Raw genomic sequence first — 24,545 nt, forward strand, 5'->3', positions numbered from 1 at the left:
CCTCAGTAATAATCTTTTATTTCTTTTTTTCTTTAGTATTTGTTTGAGATATTATTATTTATTTTATTTCGCCTTAAATTAGAATTTTATCATTTGAAATAAATGGAACAATTTTAAAACTGTTTAACCCCATTGAATTGATTTTTTTTTTGCTATTTTGACGTCTTATATATTGAACCCTACATAAAATTTGTCATTATTTTTGTAGTGTTAAATAGTAAATAATAATTTTTAAGTCAATAATTTATCCCTTTTTTAATTTTTTTTAAAGATTTTATTTATCTGACAGAGAGAGATCACAAGTAGGCAGAGAGGCAGGCAGAGAGAGAGGAGGAATCAGGATCCCCACCGAGGAGAGAGCCCAATGTGGGGCTCTATCCCAGGACCCTGAGATCACTACCTGAGCTGAAGGCAGAGGCTTTAACCCACTGAGCCACCCTGGCGCCCCTAATTTATCCCTTTTGGTGGCATTTCTTCTTTCCTGCATTGCTGTGTTTCCAAAGGAAATTCTAAATTTTCTTAAAATATCCCTTCCTGCTGTTCCTTTTAGTACTGGTCTGCTGTCATTGAATTCTTTTCTTTTTTCTTTTTTTATTTAACTTGTAATTTTTCTTACTTTTTTTAGAGGGCATTTTCATAGGGAATAGAATTCTGATTTAAAGTCTTCTTCTTATTTTAGTAATAAATGACACAATTTAATTGTCTGCTGACCACCATCTTATCTGTTGAAAATCAGTTATCAGTGTTACTGTTATTGCTTTGCTGAGGATTAGTTTATTCTACTTTAATGGATCTTATTTTAAATATTTTAATTTGTATTTGATATTGAAGAGTTTAACTCTGGTGCTCCTAAGAAGTACGTACTTAAAAAAAAAAAAAATCTGCTTTTCAGTTATAAGGAATTTTTAGGCTATCTTTTGTCAGTGCTAGAAAATTTTGGTCATCATTTCTTCAAATATTTCTTTTGTTTTGTTTTATCACTTCTAGTGGTTGTGCAAAAGCATGCGTGCTAGGTCTTTTAGCTGTGTACCATAAATCCATTACACTTTTTTCTGCATGTTTACTTATTATTTTTGTCTCTTCTTTAACCTGGAAATTTAATATTGACTTATATTCTAGTATAATAATCTTCTTTTCAGGGGCACCTGGGTGGCTCAGTGGGTTAAGCCTCTGCCTTCGGCTCAGGTCATGATCCCAGGGTCCTGGGATCGAGCCCCACATCGGGCTCTCTGCTCAGTGGGAAGACTGCTTCCTCCTCTCTCTCTCTCTGCCTGCCTCTCCAACTACTTGAGATCTCTGTCTGTCAAATACATTAAAAAAATAAATAAATAAATATATAAAATCTTCTTTTCCACTGTGTTTATCCTCTAATAACTAGTCTATTAAACCTATTATGTACACACTTCAGCATTAAAATATTTCAGTTCTATTATTTTCACTTGACTTATTAAATATACATTATTGGTATCTGCTAAAATTCTCTTTTTTTCTATGGTTCTTAAACATTAATCATGATCATTTCAAAACTCTTTTCTAACAATTTTAACATCATCATCACATCTGGGTATTTTTTACTGATCTTGTTTCCTTTTGGTTTTGGTAATTTCCCAATTAGAAGTATGTTTTGGAATTATTGACTGAAGATTATATACAAACATTTACAGAAGTCCCTGCCTATGTCATCTTTCTCCAGAGTTATTTTTTTATAGATATATGGAATTTCATTTACCTAAATTAGTTAAATTTTCTTAGAACTGCTTTGTTTCATTTCCCCTTATTCCTGGGAAGTAGCTCTTATTCCTAAACACAAAATTTTCTCTAGTATCAACTGAAGCATTAACTAGTACTGACTCCTAGTGTCTCCTGGCTTCTGAAATCTCTGTTTGCTCTTTTGTCTTCCAGCTTTGCTTTGTCTCGGTTTCTTGGAGTTTCCATATATGCACATGTTGTATATATCTGCAATTATCACAGGAATATTGCTTCACATTTTGGGGACTATTTCTCTGTTGTTTCTTCTTTCCATGCCTTTGTTCATATTTGTGTGACTGTGCCAGCCCTGAACCCCAACCTCTGTCTCCACAAACGAATTGTTGCCTGGATTATTTCCCCTAGCACTGAATATTTAAAAAAATACCCTGAGTCATTGTCAATATAAAGACTCATATTATTGGGGCATCTGGGTGGCCCTGTCAGTTAGGTGTCTGCCTTTGGCTCAGGTCATGATCTCAGGGTTCTGGTATCCAACCTGGAGTCTGGCTCCTGGCTCAGCAGGAGCCTGCTTTTCCCTGCCCACACCCCCCACCCCCACTCATCTCTCTCTCTCTCTCAAGTAAATAAATAAAATCTTTTAAAAATATATATTGTTTTTCTTACTTTCTCTGAAGGATCATGTCTCTGGGCACCTGAGTGGCTCAATTGTTAAGCATCTGTCTTTGGCTCAGGTCTTGATCACAAGGTCCTGGGATACAGCCCTCGTGTCAGTCTCCCTGCTCAACGGGATATCTACTTCTCCCACTCTGTCAGCCTGCTGCTGCACCTCTTGTGCTCTCTCTCTTTACCTCTGTCAAATAAATAAATGAAATCTTAAAAAAAAAAAAAAAGGATCATATCTCATCCAGGCCTTTTTACATTGAATACTCTCTAGGGACTTGCAATAGCCATGGTACGTTCCTGTCCAGCTTCTGTAGCTATCTTCCAAATACCTGTCACTTCACCGTCTTGACTGGAATCACCAACCCATTGAAGTTTAAGTTTAAAGAACGTGGATGATACATGAATAGTATGTCAATTTGATATCCAGTATGGTTAGATTGAAAGTATAAATTCAAAGGAAAGCTGGGTTTCTCAAATTAACTGTAAAACTTGCAAGCTGTTGATCTATTAGAGGTGTATTTTCATTCTGCTTTGTAGATACAAAGTGTGTTTATTTAATGTTATAAGATTTAGTATATAAAATAAGAATAATTGAAAATTATTTTATGTTTATCCCATTAAACAGGGTACAGATAATTTTAGAGCGTATTTTTCATATAAGGGAATAGCTATAAATAAGGATGTGCCATTCTTTTAATTTTAAAGTTGAATATTTTGAAATTAAGATTATCTATTTAGTAACTTGCCAGTTATAAAATGTCAATCATTGTATGATTTGTTTTTGATCTATTTGGCTGTTTGCTATGGCAAAGATATAGATTGATTCCTTTGCTTACCTGTTTTGTGTGGATATGCGTGCTTTGCTAATAAGCATATATTTCTTAGAAATTTTATAATTGTCACTAATTAGTCTGTACAGATTGTTTTTTTTTTTAAGATTTTATTTATTTATTTGACAGAGAGAGAGATCACAAGTAGGCAGAGAGGCAGGCAGAGAGAGAGGAGGAAGCAGGCTCCCTGCGGAGCAGAGAGCCCAATGCGGGGCTCGATCCCAGGACCCTGAGATCATGACCTGAGCCGAAGGCAGCGGCTTAATCCACTGAGCCACCCAGGGACCCCTACAGATTGTTTTTTTAAATTCTTCACAAAATGCTGAAAAAAGTAAGAATGATCTTCAATTAGAACTTGTAAGTTTACACAGTTTCTCACATATTTATGTGTTATGTTTATGAAGAAAGTGAGCGAAAAAAGAGTAAAAGAAAGTGAGTAAAAAAAAAAAGTAGCTCGCTTTACTCGTGCTTTGAAGAAAAATTTCTTAGAGGATAATCAGCTTTGTAGCAATGCATGTTGACATATTGTAACAGCAAATGTGTTAGGGTAAGCAATTTTATTTTATCTTTTTAAATTTTTTAGGTAAGCAATTTTAAAGATACTATTCCAGAGTACAGTAGAATACTAATATAGGACATTTGTCCTTTTAATGTGTGACATTATAATGTGCATTCAAATGACTATAGAATTAGTAATACTATATTTATATAGTAAAAACATTGCAGTCCAGAATTAACATGATGATTAATGATAGGTATTTAATACAAGTTTTTTAGATGCAGGAAAATCCCAGATTGCTTGGGATTTTTCCTTTATAATTTGAGATATTTTCAATGTAAACTGCATCTGCTATGTAAAGCAATTTAAAGTAGAGATGTAGAAACTTTCTGGTTAATCTTATCTGTAATGTCAGACACCCTGGACAAGTCAGATATCACAGCCTAAGCACTTACATGTCAGTCAGCCTTCTGCCAGAATCATCTATAAATAAATATTTATCTTATATCAGTAGTCACTTTTCCAAGTAAATACTATGAATGTAAAGAAAATATTAATTAGTCAAAATAAATACAATTATCAAATCGATTACAACTTTTGTAGCCTGGGACCTAAGGTTAATTGTAGGGAATGACTTGTTTACTGATCTGGCAAAGTTACTGAAGCAAAGAAACAAGGTCTTTTAAAAAAACAATTAGAATCAATATTATCTTTGGGGGGGGTAGTGTATTACAAGGAGCAAGCTTCAATAAACCAAATACCATTGATCTTTCTCACCAAGTCTTCTTTTCTTAAATGTACTTCATCTAATCATTAGTAGTCCATGGATACAGTCTAAGAAATTATGTGAAAGGATCACATTATGATGGCATATGAAATTATAGTTCATTCAAAAAAAGAAACATGAAATAATCTGTCTTTCTGCCACACAAAATTATGTAGTCTTAAAACCAGGATAATTACATTACTGTTTAAAGATGTGTTTGAAACTTGATAATAAGATAAAAATACAACTTAGAAATGTCTCATGTACATTAAAGCTAAAAAAGAAAAAAAAAATACTTTATTGATGTACTACAATAACCTGGTATCTGAACTTTTATAATACATATTGCACCACCTCATATCTCAGCAATTCCCAACCTTACACCCAGGCATTTAAATCATAATTATTTCAATGTAGTTAACTTTTCCAGATAAGAGAAAATTCTACCTTGAAATATTTCCAAGCATCAAAATGCTATAGATCCTATAGTAGACAGTTAATATAAAAGACATTTCACTTATGGGAAAAAAAATTCTCTTCATACATTGTCTATTTTTTTTTCCATGACAGTTATCAAATTTGGGATGCCTGGGTGACTCAGTGGGTTAAGCCTCTTTCTTCGGCTCAGGTCATGATCTCAGGGTCCTGGGATCGAGCCCCGCATTAGGCTCTCTGCTCAGCAGGAAGCCTGTTTCCCCCTCTGTCTCTGCCTGCCTCTCTGCCTACTTGTGATCTCTCTCTGTCAAATAAATAGATAAAATATATTTTTAAAAAGTTATCTAATTATACAAAAAGAAATTTAGGTGTAGAAATTATCAACATTTTGCTTTGACAAAAATTAGCTTCTAATGAAAAAAATAAACTTAAGTTTAGAGAATGAGGAGACAAATTGTGGTGGACCTGAACACTGATTTCTGGGGCACCTGGGTGGCTCAGTTGGTTAAGCAACTGCCTTTGGCTCAGGTCATGATCCTGGAGTCCTAAGATTGAGTCCCACATAGGGATCCCTGGTCGGCAAGGAGTCTGCTTCTCCTGCTGACCTCTCTCCTCTCATGCTCTCTCTCTCTCATTCTCTCTCTTTGTCTCAAATAAATAAATAAAAATCTTTAAAATCAATCAATCAATAAATAATAAATAAACAAACACTGATTTCTGTATTTTAGAAAATGGTTGGCTTAGTACATGTGACTTAGCACTAGAGAGTAAAGTGACAGCATCTAATGAACTTCAGCATCTTCTTTTTAACACAGTCACCTCTTCAGCTGGCAAGCTTTCACTGTTCCATATTTGTGTAGGTACTGTCTGTGCTCTCGGTCTCCCTGATGCTGAAAATATAGAGAGCATTATGGGACTCAGGCTTCTTTCCTATTGGAGCTCTGTTGCAGAGATCTGTGCATCCTCAATGTCATAGCCAAGAATAATGAGAGTTTAGGGAATTACATGTATTCTGTTACTGATATAATTATAAGTACCTCCCCAATAGACTTTATATTTCTATGTGATTGTACTGGTGTAGGTGCACTTGCACAAGTGGCAAATTGGCAAGCTGATGTTGTGAAAGTCCAGAGGGAGCAGAAGGCAGAATGTAGGCTCCAGAACCTGATATCATTGGTTGTTATCCCTAGAGAAGGGAGAAAGCGTACAATTACAGGAATTCATTAGGGATGTTACTAGAGTTAGATGTTTAGCATGAAACCAGGGCTTGCTCTGAAATGAAAAATGGTTAACTCTACCTCTCAGTAAACAGAAGCCACAACATAGACAGTAACATTAAGAGATGACATTGCGATCTGAAACAAACCAGGGGAATAGGACATTAGATACAACTGAATGCAGAGTAGGTAAACTGGAAGATAAGTCTGAGGAAACTAGCCAGAATGCATCAGAGAGACCAAAGATAAATAAAAAAACAAAAAAGAATTAAAATATATAGCAAAACAGCAAACAAATAAACGAAAACCACCCGATTTCCAATGTATAATAATTGGAGTTTCAGAGGAAGACAGCAGAATGATGAGGCCATGTTTAAGAAACAAAAAAAAGGGACCTGGGCGGCTCAGTCTGTTAAGCATCTGCCTTTAGCTCAGGCCATGATCCCAGGATCCTGGGATTGAATCTCACATTGGGTTCCTGTTCAGCAGGGTGCCTACTTCTCCCTCTGCCTGCCTCTCTCTCTCTGACAATAAATAAAATCTTAGAAAACAAACAAGCAATTAACTAGACTAGAGGTTTTCAAGAATAAGTGTAGACATTAAGCCTTAGACAAGTAATCATAAGAAATCTCAAATGTGGTGGAAAAATATTATCATCTAGATGTGTTTGGTGAAGTTTAGAATTTGAAAAATGAAAAGAGGAATTTGAGGGGCGCCTGGGTGGCTCAGTCAGATAGGTGTCTGCCTTTGGCTCGGATCATGGTCTCAGGGTCCTGGGATCGAGCCCCACGTCGGGCTCCCTGCTCAGCAAGGAGCCTGCTTTCCTCTCTCTCTCTCTCTGCCCGCTGCTCTGCCTACTTGCGATCTCTCTCTCTCGATCAAATAAATTTAAAAAAAAAAAAAAAAAAGAAAAGAGGAATTTGACACTTTGTGGGATTCTCATTGACAATAATGGCGTACAGACAACAATAGAAACTTGGCCTCAAATTTGATGAGAAGATGAAATATAACTCTAGAAATCTTTAACCTGTTAAATTGCATTAAAAATGAGGATGTAATAAAAACGTATGTTAAAACAAAAATAATGAGTTCACTGTTCAAAGAACATCTTTGGAAAACTGCTTAAGATGTATGTTTTCTATTGCAATCATTCATAACATTCATCCTCATTTGACTTATTTCTCTAGAAAATTCTGTTTGGAATAAACTTTTACTGACTTTTTCTCATCTTGATGTCTCTCTTAACTTCCCTGGTATATTCAATTATTTGTTCACAGTTATCCATTCTCTCTCTGCCTATGACATACTTTCCTATAAGTAGAAAATATTTTCCCATTAAATTTAGGATAAGCTAGTTAATTTGCTTTGGTCAGTGGCATGAGAAATATTATGGTTTGAATCATATCTGAGCAGAAACCTTAATGAGCTTGAATGCTTTGACTCTATTTTTATTTATATATTTTGTTTTTAAGATTTTATTTATTTATTTGAGAGAGAGAGTGAGAGAGAGAGAGCATGAGATGGGGGAGGGTCAGAGGGAGAAGCAGACTTCCTGTTGAGCAAGGAGCCTGATGCAGGACTCGATCCCAGGTCTCCAGGATCATGAACTGAGCCACCCAGGTGCCCTGGCTCAGTTTCTCTTGTTCTTGGCCTCCAGTCTGAGAAGAACATAAGTTAGAAAAAAGATACTCCTTTAGTCTACTGAGAAAGCATTGGTGCTTAATGGAGATAAGCACACCAGAGCCCAACAGAGCTTCACTAAGCCAGAGTTCTTACATAATGCAAGAAGAAATAATGTTTGTGATTATGAATTATTGAGATGGAATTTATTTCCTAATGCAACAGAAATTGGCTAATAAACTGATTATGCATTCTATGTTAGATCTCTACAAGCAAGTTTCTGTCACCACCACACCAAAACAACAAATTATGTGGAATTATGTTTGAAGAAGAAAATAGTATTAAGTGGACCTTATAGGATGTTAGAAAATGACTGTGTTCTGCTTTGGTAAACATTTTCATGGGATAATTTGGAAGGTAGAAAATACAGCTAATGAACCTCATGGCTTTAAGAGAAGAGGTTTTAGGAAAGAATGTCTGTAGTGTGAGTTGATTGCTATATGCTGCATTTGATAAGACACTACCAAGAGATGAGCTCAGAAAAAAAAAAATGTGTGTGTGTGTGTGTGTCTTCTCTAATAGACATTAAAGGGAGGAGGAAGAAACCAAAAATTTCATGACTTTCAGGGCTGAAAATACAAATTTTAAGGATTTACAAATAAGTTAGCCTCAGAGCTTTAGGGATAGAAATCCTTATAACGACCACACAGAACAGTTACTGAATTACCATGAGCCATTAACATTCTTTTCCTTTCAAATAGGGCCTTCATTTTTATTATTTTGTCCTTATTTATCCCTGCTTTTATGTTAAATTTGTGGTGATCAAATAATTTGTCCTTCTAATTCAGTGGTCTCTGGATGAAACTCTGATATGACTGTATCCATGATTTTGAAATTCAAGCCTGGTTTCATAGTATAAAAAGATTTGGGGGTGAGAGCAGATAAATGGATTTCATCTATAAGAGTCACACAGATATTTGTGATTGGAGGATGAACTATGAAAGATTGTATTGTTTGTTCATAATTGTTAGCTCCTTCCCCTTTCATCATGTTTTCCTGTAGGTAGTAAATATGTCCCTCTTTAACTCTGTGCTTTGACAATGACTTTGGCCTACAGAATATGCCATGTTTAAGCAGAAGCTTTCTATTCTCATGATCTTGCCTCCTCCTAGTGGTTGCTTTTTCAGGTCATATTCTGGAATGAAAATTCACTTGGAATTGAGCCTATCCCAACAGAGTGATAGTTTAATCATATTTTTCTTCGTGTGTGTGTATGTGTGTGTGTGTGTGTGTGTGTGTGTGTGTTGTTTATATGCACACACAAAAAGGTGGTTTTTATTAAATCACCAGGACAGGACCCTTGGGCAGAAAGAGCTACACTGGGATTACAAGGAGTGACTGATTTTATAATTTTTAGTTAGTGAGGGTTAGGGATGGCTTAGATCTGTAAGGAATTTGCAAGCAAGGCTTCCAGGACCTTGCAGGGCTAGCTGCTGTTAAGATGAGGTCATTTACTACTATCTAGTAAAACTTTAGTCATGAGACATTCAGATGTATATCCGGGAGCCATATGTTTGGAGAATGATTGCTAACATGTATCTTGCAGGAGTAGCAATAAAGGAAATTTCCAAAGCGATTTTGATATGTTAAGGAAGACTTAAAGGATCCTGGAGGTCAGTTGTAATGTCAAGCTAAGGTTGCTTTTGCTTCTAGCAAAGTATTAACATGGAGGCAGTTAAGTTCCCTGAGGAAGTTCATTGCCTGCCTCAAGTATCTGTCAATGGGCTGCTTTTTATAAGGAAATTTAATTTTTCTCTACATTTCTTTTGCCTTTGTTCTCCACATCATTCCCCCATGAAGAATTCTGACCCTTAAATCTTTAAGGTTGCTGAGGGTGGGATGTCTTATCTTCTGTAATTTCTTCCTGCTGAATGTGGGGTGTAGCGATGTCTCTATCTATGGGTCAACATAGGTCAGTTGGAGACTTACATACAGAAGTTACAAAAGGCAGAGGCAGCTAAATCCAAAGTAGACCACATGTATGAATCTCCCTATGTAGAAAGGATTATCTGTCAATTTGAAGTCATGGCATTGAAGGAATCTCAGCACCAGATAAAGAGACAGAGACATGGGAGAAAAGAGCAAAAGAAGATTAGAATAACAAAAAGAGGGGCACCTGGGTGGCTCAGTTGGTTAAGCTTCTACTTCCAGCTCAGGTCATGATCCAGGGGTCTGGGGATTAAGCCCCATATTGGGCCCTCTGCCCAGCAGGGAGTATGCTTTTCTCTCTTCCTCTGCCTCTCCCTCTTCTCATGCTTGTTCTCTCTCATGCTTTCTTTCTCTCTCGTGATCGCTGTCCCTCTCTCTCTCAGATAAATAAATCTTAAAAAAAAAAAAAAAAAAGGAACAACAAAAAGAAAAATAAGCCCAAATAAGAGTCCTTTGGTAGTTGACAAAAACCCTCCTCTGGTTCAGGAGCTTAATCATTAAAGGAAAGAGAGGGATGGTTTAAGTGCCAATTTGAGTATTCATGTCTTTTAGTAACCCTGTCACATTTTTGTGGTATCTGGAGTATAAACAAACATCCTGTTTTACTAAAGCATAGGATCCTCCTTGCGCTGTAGTTAGGTATCAAGGCACCATTCAGTTTTAGAGGGCCACCTTTTGAATTTGTGCATGTCAAGCTTAGTTAAAGATGGTTACTGTATGCTTGGCTAAATCCTCTATTTGCAATTTTATATGAATAGAGGAAGCTCCTGGGAACCCCCCCAAAACAAGGCTAAGAGATAAAACCATCATGAAGCCCTCTTTACTTGATATCTAGCCTTAACACTATTCTCATTATGAGGAATCACTGGCAAATATGAGAAGACTGTATATGGGCATCCTTAAGTGCAATATCCAATCCAATCATGAGGAAAGTTGGATTATCCATTATTTTCATAATTCCATAGTTAACCCCATGAAGTGGGGTATACTCCAGCTTTTAAGGAAAAATGTTGTCACCCCAACTATACAAAATTGGTCAGTGATAGCTGAGTTATACAATTGTTGGGGGGAATCCATCCCATTTTCCTGCTGTTCAAGTAATCATATACCCATGGGATCCTGTTATCATCCCCACAGAATAATAAGCATGAAGATTTTCTTTACATGAGCTGTTGTGGCAATTTCTCTGAAGTTACCTCAAGTTATCTAGTTTAGGCAAACAGCATTCAAAGACAATTAGAAAGAGAATTTAAGATTCACAAAGGTGTGTTACTGAGACATAATTTTTCTCTCTATATAACTACCCTCATTTCCGGAGATAGCTAAATCAGAATAATTCTTTGTAAAACAAGCCCAATTTTAACATACTTGGCTAATTATTTACATAAGCCCAGCAAGAATAGTGATTGACCATATAGATCTTTTAAAATCTGCTCTGTTGGAGCTTTTTATAAGGATTCTCAATGGAACTTTTAGTATACTCTCTAGGCCAGAAGCCAAGTCAAATACGTATCATCAGACATGTCTTCAATATCTGTAGTTTGGGTGAATTCCTCTTCTTCAGGTCCCCAATATCCTGAGGTTCCTGCACCTGCCAGAAAGCAACATTCTTTACTTAACTGGCAAGGCTACTTGGAACTCTGTAAGCAAGGAAACAGGCCAACATTTCCAGTGGGGCTTTATGGCTCCATAAATTCAAACTTAGTTCCTTAAAGTTATCTGGTCATATCTGAGTCTATGCATATCTCCCTCAAATATGGCATCCCAGTCAAAGTCTTTTTAAAACAACCAATGTTTGGGGTACCTGGGTAGCTCACTTGGTTAGGGGACTGCCTTTGGCTCAGGTCATGATCCTGGAGTCCTGAGACTGAGTTCCACATCAAGCTCCCTGCTTAGCAGGGAGTCTGCTTCTCCTGCTGACCTCTCTCCTCTCATGCTCTCTCTCTCTCTCAAATAAATAAATAAATAAATAAATAAAACAACCAACGTTTCCAATTATCTTCTGTTACGAGGAGGAGATTTTTATTGAATTTATGCAAATGACTATGACTACAGTGAAAGAAGAAATACTCCCTGAGACTTTGAATTTCAGAGGGTTCAGGTAGAGAGAAAAGTTAATGGCTTCAATTAATCCATAATTAAATACTTTACCACATTCCTGTAAAGCATAGATATTTTAGGAGAAAATTTCCTTAATTTGGAAGAGCAAATATTAGAGAACCTACAAGAGTCACAAAGACTATAATCATTTTCCTCAATTCATTTAGTCTCATGTAACCAATTTTATTCTATTTGAATGCACGTTCTGGAAATTCCTACCCAGTTAAGTTTTAGGATTTTAAAGATATCAAATACATGTATTTGTTAAATGTACTTTTCATGAATCTCTGTTGTTTGGGTGGCTAAGTCGGTTCAGCTTCTGACTCTTGATTTCAGCTCAGGTCATGATCTCAGGGTCTTGAGATCAAACCCTACATTGGGCTCCATGCTCAGCAAGGATTCCTGCTTAAGAGTCTCTCCTTCTGTCCCTCTCCCTATTCATACACACTCTCTCTAAAAAAAAAAAAAAAAAAAAAAAAAAAATCAATAAATCAATAAATCTTTTTCTTAAAAAAAGTCCTACTCACGAATCTCCTTGAAGATGAAACACATTTCACAAGAGCATCAGAATAGTTACTATGACAAAAGACTTAAAAATCGACATCATTAAAAATTTGATACGAGAGTTCACTATAATGCATTAACAAGGAAATTCAGTTATATAACACTTCAATAATCATACTATCAAGGGAGGACCTTATACCAAAACACAACATACCAAATAAACAAGCCTAATTAGTCAAAGAGACTTCATTTACAATTTAAATCTTGAGGAAGTCTGTTGAAAATCCTAGAAAATTTATAAAGCACATGCCTAAATACGATTTCAGATTGTCAAAGATGTGATAAAGACAAAACATAGAGACTAGTTTTTCTGGGCAGATAAAGAAAAGAGAAAACAAATTAGTAAACAAATATTTTTTTTCTCTTCATCTGCTCATAGTTTTCATATAAAACAAGGGGGAATTAAATATTTGCTGTTGTAAGCTACTGAGATATTTTGGTGATTAATCAACACATAAACAGTTAATAAACATGCTACATCTATTATTTTTAGAATTATCACTGTGTCATCTAGTGTATATTTTTTTATCATGTATCTTGCTCATTTTCTCTCTCCTTCATGAGAATGTACACTTGGTAAGAATGAGGACTTTTCTCTGTTTTGTTTTCTGTATTCCCAGTACCTGAAATTATGCCAGCATTAGGTAAGTATCATGTACAGAACAGGCTGAAAAAACCTAGGCTGACCCCAAATTTCAAATAGGTGACTGCAAATTCATAAATAATGATGAACTTTAAAGAAAAAAAATTGGAATGGGGCAGAGAAAAAGCAGTTATCAACGTCCATTTAACAAATAGATATAGTGGATTTCACAGAGTACTTAGGAAGCAGACTCATGTATACCCTGGGGCCTGGTCTATTTCCACTATATATTAGAAAATGGGAGACACTGGTACCATTGACCATCAATGTGACAGTAGATAAATTGACATCCTGCAGTTTTACAAATTGATTAAAGATTATATGCTGTTTATGCTTTAAAAGAAAATACAAGATTATTTCATGGCATTAGAAGAGGGAAAGATTAAAAAAACAAATACATTAAACATAAAATGATCAATATTACTACACAAATATTATTTTAAACAAAAGGTGTAAACCTCAGGAAATGACAGATCATATGGTGTTTTAAAAACATAATAGTTATAGGAGCTCCCGAGTGGCTTAGCCAGTTAAGCGTTCAACTCTATGTTTTGGTTCAGGTCATGAGATCAAGCCCTATTTGTGGCTTTGTGCTCAGCTTGGGAGTTTGCTTGAGATTCTTTTCTCTCTGTCAAATAAATAAATAAAATCTTTAAAAAAAAAAAAAAAAAAAAAAAAGAACTAGTTACCATTTTTAATAGAACAAAACAGAAATAATTTCAATACAATTGAAATAATTAAAAACAAAAATAGACTCCATGGTAATGTGTAAAAGGAGATACAAGAAATAAATTAAGAGTTCTAGAAAACTGAAAATGCTTAATTGAGATCAGTGTTAGAAGCAATAAATATGAAAAGAACCAATAATATTAAAAACTGATATAAAAATGATAAAAATAGGGAAAAAGAAAAATCTCTATAAAATAAAAAAAACACGTGGGAGAGGACAGGGAGAGAAAACCATAAAACAAAAATATCACTTCAAAACCAGCTTAAAAAAATGTTTTGAGGGGTGCCTGGGTGGCTCAGTGGGTTAAAGCCTCTGCCTTTCACTCAGGTCATGATCCCAGTGTCCTGGGATGGAGCCCCGCATCCGGCTCTGTGCTTGGCAGGGAGCCTGCTTCCTCCTCTCTCTCTGCCTGCCTCTCTCCCTACTTGTGATCTCTATCTGTCAAATAAATAAATAAAATCTTTAAAAAAAATGTTTTGAAAGAAAACTTTCAAGACTAAAAAAAAAAATATTCAGGACTCAGATTAAAATATCTCAACATGTTTTAATATTAAAACACCATCCAGAATTAAATACATCTGATGATATTTATTATAGAGACCAAAATAATTATTAAAGTTAGGAGTGAAAGAAAAGAGCTCACCTAATAACATTAGTCAGGGGCTGATTGAAGTTTTCTCTTCTGCGGAACTATCTTCCCATCTCCTCACAGAATATAAATGTGGATACATTGGTTGGTTTAGGGGACATTTTTGTATCCCACAATTTTACATCAAGTCATTAATTACCTCAGTCCTCAACAAAACAAAAATTTGTTTTACCGGGAAGCATTTTTTTTTCTTCAGAGATTCTTTACTGCTACACAATTCAGATAGAATATCCTTCCTACTTGATGACTATTAAAGCAACCAAAGCTGTCCTGTTGTAGCTTGTGTAAATAAAACCAAGGTGAGTGTACTGGGGCTACACAATCATTAGATATAATTATATTTTATAAAAGCAGAGCTACATGTAAAACAATGACTACTGTATTTACTAAAGGATTTGAAAAATAAATTCCTGTGCTTTAAAAACAAATATGGAATAACCTGCGGTTTTTTGTACATAATCTATGACAGGTATTGTTAAAATCAACCCCTTCATTATATCAACTAGATCTACAATTACATCTAACATGAAATTTTTAAAATATGTAAGTACATTGTAGCTATGTTTTTTAAATATATGTATATATAATCTATCTATCTATCTATATGATAAATTTTCTCTCACCAATGCTATAAGAGAAAGGAGGGAGCTGGGATAAACTCCGCCCTTAATTTCAATAGAAAGAATTAAAAATTAAGTTTAAATTTGGTTTAAATTTGTGCATGTTGTTACATATCCAGTTAGATAATTTGTTTCTGCGACTTGAACACATGATTTCTCTTTCCCTGTCTCTCTTTCTCTCTCCCACTAATACATAAATGGAACAGAGATATGCCTTCATACAAGATGTGTTTGTATAGATAATCCCACACTGTGTGGAGCATATATGTGTATATGCCTATATGCCTGGATGAAAGTGCAGTGAGGTTTTTAATCCTTTTTCATCCTCTTGGAAATGTATAATGTTACACAGCATATAACCTTTTTGTGAACTTGAGCAGGGTACTCTAAGGGATATTTTGGCAACTACAGAAGTGCTGATTAGACTGTGCTATAAATTATCCAAGATGGGTATTTTTTTCCCCCAGAGGGAGTAATTACAGAGTAAAAATAATATGAAAGGCAAAAGGTCATTCACCATCTATTCCAAGATTCTAGGAATTATGGCCTTTGTTAATCTTATTTGGATAAAAGTGCATTTTTCTCCTAAATAGTAAACTGACTCCTTCTATGCAATTGAGCCACATCATGGATAGAAATGGCCAAGCTTCAGGCTGTTAGTCAAAGATTTACGTTTTGAATCATACCCTTTAAAGTTTCTCCCAAGTGTCCTTCAAGTCTATAAAAAAATGCCAATTCTGGGCGCCTGGGTGGCTCAGTGGTTTAAGCCGCTGCCTTCGGCTCAGGTCATGATCTCAGGGTCCTGGGATCGAGTCCCACATCAGGCTCTCTGCTCAGTGGGGAGCCTGCTTCCTCTTCTCTCTGTCCAATAAATAAAAATAAATAAAAGTTAAAAAAAAAAGAATGCCAATTCTAATAAATAACAGGTAAATCAAGGTTCAGATGTAATTATTATTATTCAGAGATGAAAATATCTAATTGTTTAAGGACTGTTGGTTCTCAGCTTTCAGAATTCTTTAAGGTAATACTATATGTTATACATCTTTATAAATGGTATTTACATTTTTGTTAGAATTAGCATTTAGAATAAGGTTTGTCTGATATATTTTCTTACTGTAGGATAATTCAATATATTTCCTCCCATGGTTAATCAAGCTATATTAAAAATGTGGCACATAATGGTATTTATTGGATTAAAGTTGCAAAGGTACATGTGAATGTTGTCTTTATCTCCAACATAAATAAAATAAAACACTTAAGCATCAGTTGTATACTAGGCTCTTTAGAAGGAACCCAGTCCCAAAGGTCTTGGTTTCTTTGAAATTAAATTTATAACAAGTCTATTTTTTATATTCTTTGTGATCTTTATTATCAGAGACATCCAAAGTCATTGACTTAATCTCCTTTTATCATAATATATGTTATATATAATATATATAACTTATATGATATAAATTATATTTTGTTATATATTTTAAATATTATATCCAGTTAATATATGCAATATAATATATATTATTCTTATATGTTATAATGCATATTATATAATATATAATATTACTACATAATATTATATGATATAGATTTCCAGTTTCCTCTTCTATTAATCTTATATATATGTTACATATACATTTCTAATTACCTCTTCTGTTAATCCTACAGTTCTCTCACTAGAATATCCCCTTTTACACACACTCACACACTCAGAGGTTTTATTTTCCTAATTGCTTGTATTTCTTATCTTATTAGAGAGGCTTTTTATTCATTCTCTTTCTTGATTCATCTATTAATGGAGACTTGAGTTGTTCCCATATCTCAACCATTGTGAATAATGCTACAGTGAAGGGCACCTGGGCGGCTCAGTGGGTTAAAGCCTCTGCCTTCGGCTCAGGTCATGATCCCAGGGTCCTGGGATGGAGCCCCGCATTGGGCTCTCTGCTCAGCAGCGAGCCTGCTTCCCCCTCTCTCTCTCTGCCTGCCTCTCTGCCTACTTGTGATCTCTCTCTGTCAAATAAATAAATAAAATCTTTAAAAAAAATAATGCTACAATGAACATGGTAATATAGACATTTATTTGAGATTCTAATTTCAGGTTTTTGGGATATTAATCCAGAATTCAGTGGAATTCTGGATCATATAGTAGTTCTAGTTTTTAATTTTTGAGGAACCTCTATATTGTTTTCCATAGCCGTTGCACCACATTTCACCTTCCCACCAACAGTGTAAGGGTTCCAGTTTCTCCATAATGCTACCAACACTTTTCGTCTTTTGTGTTTTGATAAAAGTCATTCTACCAGGTGTGAAGTGATCTCTACATGTAGTTTTTATTTTTCATTTCCCTGATAATTAAAGATGCTGAATATCTTTTTATATAATTTTTGACTATTTGAATGTCTTCTTTGGAGAAATGTCTTCTTAAATCCTTTGCCAGTTTTGTAATGGCTTCTTTTTTTATTTTTATTTTAAATTTTTAAATTTTGCTCTTGACTTGAAATTCTTTGTATATTTTGGAAATGAACCCCTTACCACATAAGTTTACAGGTATTTTCTCCTATTCCGTAGGCCGCTTTTTCATTCTGTTGATTGTCTCCTATACTGTGCAGTAGTTTTTAGTTTGGTGTAGCCCCACTCATCCATTTTTTCCTTGATGCCTGAGTTTTTTATATCATACCCAAGAAATAATTGCCAACCCAATATCAAGAAGATTTTCCCTATATTTTCTTTCAGGAATTTAACATCTTTAAGCCTTATATTTAAGTCGCTGATATGTTTTGAGTTGGTTTTGTGTGTGCTGTAATATAGAGGGCAAATTTCTTTTTTTTTTTTTTTTTTTTTTGCATGTGCATACCTAGTTTTCCCAATACCATTTGATGAAGAAACTGTTTTTCCCTGTTGTTTAACGTTGGTACTCTTATCAAAGTTCAGCTGGCCTTATATGCTTGGGTTTACTTCTGGGCTCTCTATTCTGTTTCATTGTGCTATATGTGTACCTTTATGTTATGTCATATTGTTTCAAACACTGTAGCCTTGTAATATAGTTTGAAATCAGGCCATTTGAAGCTTCTAGTTTTGTTCTTTTTTTCTCAATTGCTTCATTAGTTCTCTGTATCTTGTAGTTCTGTATTCTGAGGATTTTTTTTTTCTATTTCCATGAAAAACACCTTTGGAATTGCGATTAGAATGGCATAGCACCGATCTGTAAATTGCTTTAGGTAATATGGACATGTTAACAATATTAAGTCTTCCAATGTTTAAACACAAGATGTCTTTCCATTTATTCATATCTCTAATTTCTTTCATCAATGTTTTGTATTTTCTAGTACACAGTCATTTCACCTCATTGGTTAAATTTCTTTTTAAGTATGTTATTCTTTTTGATGGTATTGCAAATTGGACTGTTTTCTGAATTTCCTTTTTGGATGGTTTGTTGTTAATGTACAGAGACAGCTGATTTTTGTGTTTTGATTCTGTATCCTGAAACTTTACTGAATTTTTTCATTCTAATAGTTTTGTGTGTGTGTGTGTGCGTGTGGGTGTGGGTGTGTGTGTGTGTGTGTATTAGTCTTTGGGCTTACCTATAAGATCTTATCATCTGGTAACAGAAATATTACTTCTTCCTCTCTAATTGGATTCCTCTTATTTTTTTTTTCTTTCTAACTTCTCTGGCTAAAACTTCCTACTGTGTTGGCTAGAAGTAGAAATATTAGGCATTATTACTTTTATCCAGATCTGGGAAGGAAGATTTTCAATTTTTCATCAATGAATATGATGTTAAGCTATGAGCTTACTGTTACAGCCTTTATGATGTTGATGTACCGTTCTTCTATACATATTTTTAAAATTTTGGTAAATAAATATATATAAAAATATGTAAACATAAAAATATATATAAACTATATACTGTATACAGATGCAGTATATATTTTCTTAAAAAGCCTCATCATATTTATTCTCCTGGAATTGATAGCATTTTTTAGGTACTTGGCTGTTTATTCAGGCTTTAGAAATTAAAAATAAATACCCTAAACTTCTTTTGATTTATAAATAAATCTTATCTATTAGCTATTTTTGTTAGTTATTAGGAGACATTTTGAATACAGTTTACAGTTCACATATTCTCAACTATATGGAGAGTGTATAAGTGTTGAAATACTACTCTTAATATATTCTAATTTGTCTAATGGAGCATAATGAATGTGGAAGAGTTACCATACTTGCAATTCCTAGAATGTATCAATAAGTATCAGCTCTTTCCTTGAACATGATTGTCTTCCAAGGAGATGCTTCCTCTTATAAGATGGGATCTAAATATTATCTAGGATATGAGTCTTTTATGACCAACTTATGCAGTTTTTTGCAACTGTCTTTGTAAAAACAGCCTGATTTGTAGCACTACGATTATAATAATTTTGTGATTTGCTTACCTATTTCTCTGAACTAAGACTTTGTTTGCTTGCAAGTGTATCAACACAATTTAATTAGGTGAGGGTCCTTTGGAAGGCTTATAGAACTATGGAAAGTTAAGCTGTAACTTAGAGAGCTTACTTAGCAACCAGGATCTTGACATCCTAGCCTTTCTACCTCAGGGGCCGGAAAATAAGAGATACAGTCTAATTTATTTTTTCCTTATTTTTTTTTTTAACAGAACAGTGTCCTATTTTATGCATAACTGCCTAGGAACATTATGATATTTACAAAGATCCTGAAAATCATGGCTTTTTTCTGTTATTGAATTTGTGCCCTGAGATTAGATACTTTAACATGAATTTGGGAAACATGACCTCATCAAAGTCCCTTTCAACATTTCATAGCTTTGCCAACAAAGAGAGACCAAAGTTCTTTCCTAGTTCCAGTACCAACATTTTGGGGAATGTACTCTCTTTGGATCATCGTAAGTCAGCTGCCTACCCTTTCACAAATCAACTGAAAGCAGAAAGGTGGGGTCCTGTAAAAATTGGGACCTTATGTTCTTCACAGGTCAATTAAATATATCAAGAGGAGTCAATTGACAAATCCTGATAAAAACACATGATTAAGGTTAAGGGATCATGTGTTTCACAGAAGAGGGCAGTCTACCCAGGAAATGTTAAGTTGGTGAGGATTGTTGAACTAAAAAAATGTCAGGTAGCATCTCACATGTTTATAGAGGAGAACTCGGAAAACTCTTTGTTGAATAATGAATAAACACAGATATATAAATCAATCCCTGGTATCCCCATGTAGCACTTTAAAACATACAATTGTATCTTTAGAAGTAAATGAGAGTACTCTACACATTTACCAGATATATTAACTTAAAAAAACATTGTCATACCATAACTAACAAAATATTGGGTTAGGGAAATTATTTTCATATAAGCTCTACATTCACTTATCTGTATAGTCTAATTATATCCCATGAGTGATGTTAAATCACCATTCTTTTAGTCTTGGTTGAAACTCTTATACAATTGCATTTTAATTCAAGGTTTCTGCTATTTACATTGTTACTTAGATTTGCTGTAATAAATAAGTTGTTTCAATAGATATATTTCTAATCTGTCAATAAAACAGTTGGTAACGACATGACCATTTATGCTTCTTAATATCTAATTCATAAGTTTCTATAAGGCAAGTTCTATGAGCTCTCTCTGAAGAAATTTAGTATCAGGACAGATTTTGAGAAATTTTAAATTGCTCAGTGTAAACATTTAATATCAAAACATATTGAAAAATACATTTTTGCATATCAGATCATGAGATTTACATAATCAATAATGTTTTAATATATATAGGGTAAAAATTAATTCAATCACAAATACTATATCATCCTATGTAGTTATATTTATTTTCCTCATTCTTTAACTTAGTCATTATTTCTATTAATTTTAATAATTTTGTTTTATTTATGATTTTATTATAAAACCACTCCAAATTCTTTCCAGAAGCTGACCTAGAATACATGGCAATTATATGCATAAATAAATTTACTATCTCTCTTTGTCATGGCTTATACATTTCACTAAATTAAGCTATTGATCAGAATAATAATCACATTTATAGGTATGCTATATTCTGTTCTTTGTTTTCCCTTTGAATTTCAAGTTTTGAATTTCAGGTTTTCAGACTCTTATATTTTAATTTCACATGCTGTATGGGAAGAGAAATGCATTGGGGATTACACTAGAACTTGACTAATTTAGTATTTGCTCAACCTAAGAATGCAAATTTGATCTCCCTTGTCTTTGTTCTGTTGCTTAGGGATGTAGAGCTAATAAAATATTTTAATTAAGATATCTGCAAATTCTTCTTATGTAGGTTCTTTTACCTATATTTTAAAGTTTATGTAAATCTACTATTCCATTACTACAGAATTTACTAATATTTTAAATCTGAAAGCATATCCATTTTATATATTACTTTATACGTTTGTTTGAATATGTGGTCTAACCAATTTCATGTCTTTTTCTTGTCAAATATTTTTTGTGAACCGTATTACCATCCAATGATTTTAATATGAAATATTTTTCAGAGCACTATCAGCTGTATGTTCCTGAGTCAGCTCAAGTTGGTTCAGCTGTTGGGAAAATCAAAGCAAACGATGCAGACACTGGTTCAAATGCTGACATGACATATTCTATCATTAACGGTGATGGTATTGGGATATTCTCCATCTCCACCGACAAAGAGACCAGAGAAGGGATCCTTTCTTTAAAGAAGGTAAAAAGAACATACTTTCTCTGATTTAGGTAATTCACCCATTTTTCCATGAATGATCCACATTGGTGTCAATTATCCGTACTGTCAGATCATTAAAAATGTTAAATGTTTCCTCTTTAATATGTAATTACATTTTAATTATGACTGTGTCTGCCTCTTTGGAGCCACTCTTAGAAAAAAAAAAATATATATATATACACTTTTTTTTTTCTAATAGTGGGAAGATCTATTGTGGAATATGCTGTGAGTGTGTCTGCCATCTTTGTTTTCAGATAACAGCTTTATTATGCTTGTCAGTTCTGTTAATGCCATTATTCTATGTTGTACTAATCCAAGTAACATTAAGAGAGTTTTCTAACCATTGTAAAAATCTCCATCATGTTAGCTAACACTCACTAGGAGAGAGTTTTGTTTGACAGTAATGGATTCATCAAGACAGATTTAGTGGAACCATTAACCTCCTTCTGACATTTTTTTTATTGCTAAGAACTGGTCAGTGGACTAAATCTATCTATCTATCACTTTTTTGATTTTAGAGTACAATATGTTTATGTCCTTGAAAAAATGAAGTGGAACACAGAAAATTAGCAAAGAATTTAAATATAACTCCTAATGCAGTGTATCTTAAATATTGAATTATTTCAGCTTAGAAATCTAAAAACATTCATATCTCTGGGCTTTACCTTCATATATATTTTATTCAGAAATACTGAAGTGGAGCTGAGGAATTGGTCTTTTTAACAAATACTCTCAATGATTCTGCTGTGGAATGTATTCAAAACACAGGCTGAGAAATTTTATCCTGATGTGCTACCATAGACATTGAAGTGAATCCATCATCTACCTGTATCTATCTACCCATCCATCTATCTACCTATGTATCTATATATCAGTCTATCATTTAGCTATCTATATAATTATTTGTGTGTTTTGTATATATTTTTCTATTTGAACTGTATACAGTTTTATTCTTCTAATAAATATCATTTTATATTGGTTAAAATTGAGGATTAATTTGTTTTCAGATGCTACAAAAGGGACCTGCAAAGTAGATTTTAGAGTGTTTAAATATAGAACAGTAGTCATCTCTAATCTGTGTAAACTATTGATGTCTTCACTTAAAATACTTTATCATTGGAGTGCCTGGGTGGCTCAGTGGGTTAAGCCTCTGCTTTAGGCTCAAGTCATGATCTCAGGGTCCTGGGATAGAGCCCCACATTGAGCTCTCTGCTCAGTGGAGAGCCTGCTTCCCCCTCTCCCCCTGCCTGCCTCTCTGCCTACTTGTGATCTTTCTCTCTGTCAAATAAATAAAATCTTTTAAAAAGTACTTTATCATTTTAATCTTTCTTTCCTGAGATTGTAATAAGAAATGCTGTAAAACAAATAAATGAGAGGGGCACCTGGGAGGCTCAATAAGTTAAGCATCTGACTTTGGCTCAGATCATCTCAGGGTCCTGGGATTGAGCCCCACATGGTCTCCCAGCTCAGTGGGGAGTCTTCTTGTCCCTCTCCTTTTGCCCTGTCCCCTGCTAATGCACTCTCTCTTTCTATCAAATAAATAAATACAATCTTAAAAAAAAAAAAACCTTTAAAAAATGAAAAAACCAACAAATGAGTATTTGATAAAATGAGGATTATAGTTGTAAGTTGAGAGTCTAAATATGTGTTTCTACACAGATGAGTAAAAGTCAATAGAGACAAGAAACTGAGCATACTAAAGAGAAGATAATTGATGTTAAAAGATGGACTGGGGTAAAGATGACCCTGTATAGAATCTTGATCACAGGTAGAAAGAAACAACCTATGATGATATGCCTCCTTTCTTGAGAAAATCCAATAGAAGTGCAAAGTAAATTGTTGCCGATAAGCTTGCAATGATACAGCCCATTTGCAGAAGGTGGGGGAGGGGAGCAGTTCTTGCCTATTGAGCACTATCGTCTTTGTAAAGTGGAAAGTTGCAACATGTTTGCAAAAAGTGAGGGTGATGGATGGTGTAACTACATAAAGGATCTGAAATACATCCTCATATATATCATGGAATTAAGAATAATGGGGATTTTACCACCCTACATGGTCTCAATTAATTTGATGGTGTTTGTGAAAAACAAAGGCGAAATGGTTTGTGTGCATATGCATGCACACACATCTAATTAACATACAATAGTTATTTTCAAGATGAAATGTGTTTCAATTGTGTAACTGGTAGTGAGAATGTATTCAAAATAACCTCCACAATTAATGAGTTCAAATTTTCCTTCACTGTTTTTCCATGAATTTTTTTTAAGATTTTATTTATTTATTTGATAGAAAGAGAGATCACAAGTAGGCAGAAAGGCAGGCAGAGAGAGAGGGGGAAGCAGGCTCCCTGCTGAACAGAGAGTCCATGCAAGGCTTGATCCCAGGACCCTGAGATCATGACTTGAGCAGAAGGCAGAGGCTTAACCCACTGAGCCACCATTTTTTAATGTAGTCTGCACTTCCAGGATGCATTCATGTTTGCGTTCATCTAATTTCCTAATCCTTTAGATTAAGATTATTAATCTGAGTTACTTCATTGCTATATATTGTATGCTGTAAATACTTGCAATTTGAGAAATAAACTATGTAATTTATTTAGGGGTACTCATTCAGGGGCGCCTGGGTGGCTCAGTCGAAAAAACATCTGCCTTGGGCTCAGGTCATGGTCCCAGGGTGCTGGGATCAAGCCCCACCTTGGGCTCCCTGCTAAGTAGGGAGTCTGCTTCTTCCTCTGCCTTTGCCTTCTCCCTTCCCAGCACTTGCTGTCTCTCTCGCTCTCTCTCTCACTCTATC

General features: G+C 34.5%; 1 protein-coding gene across 6 annotated transcripts in view; it reads left to right on the forward strand.

Annotated features, from left to right (window-relative positions):
- The window catches only part of CDH18 (cadherin 18), a 718,124-nt gene that overhangs the window by 607,018 nt on the left and 86,561 nt on the right, over nucleotides 1–24,545 (forward strand). For all 6 annotated transcript variants that reach the window (XM_046001013.1, XM_046001018.1, XM_046001019.1 and 3 more), the window contains exon 6: nucleotides 21,547–21,734. In XM_046001013.1, coding sequence (XP_045856969.1) covers nucleotides 21,547–21,734 — 188 coding nt within the window. The remainder of the gene's footprint in view (nucleotides 1–21,546; nucleotides 21,735–24,545) is intronic.

Source organism: Meles meles, chromosome 3, assembly GCF_922984935.1.
Source record: "Meles meles chromosome 3, mMelMel3.1 paternal haplotype, whole genome shotgun sequence".
Taxonomy (NCBI): domain Eukaryota; kingdom Metazoa; phylum Chordata; class Mammalia; order Carnivora; family Mustelidae; genus Meles; species Meles meles.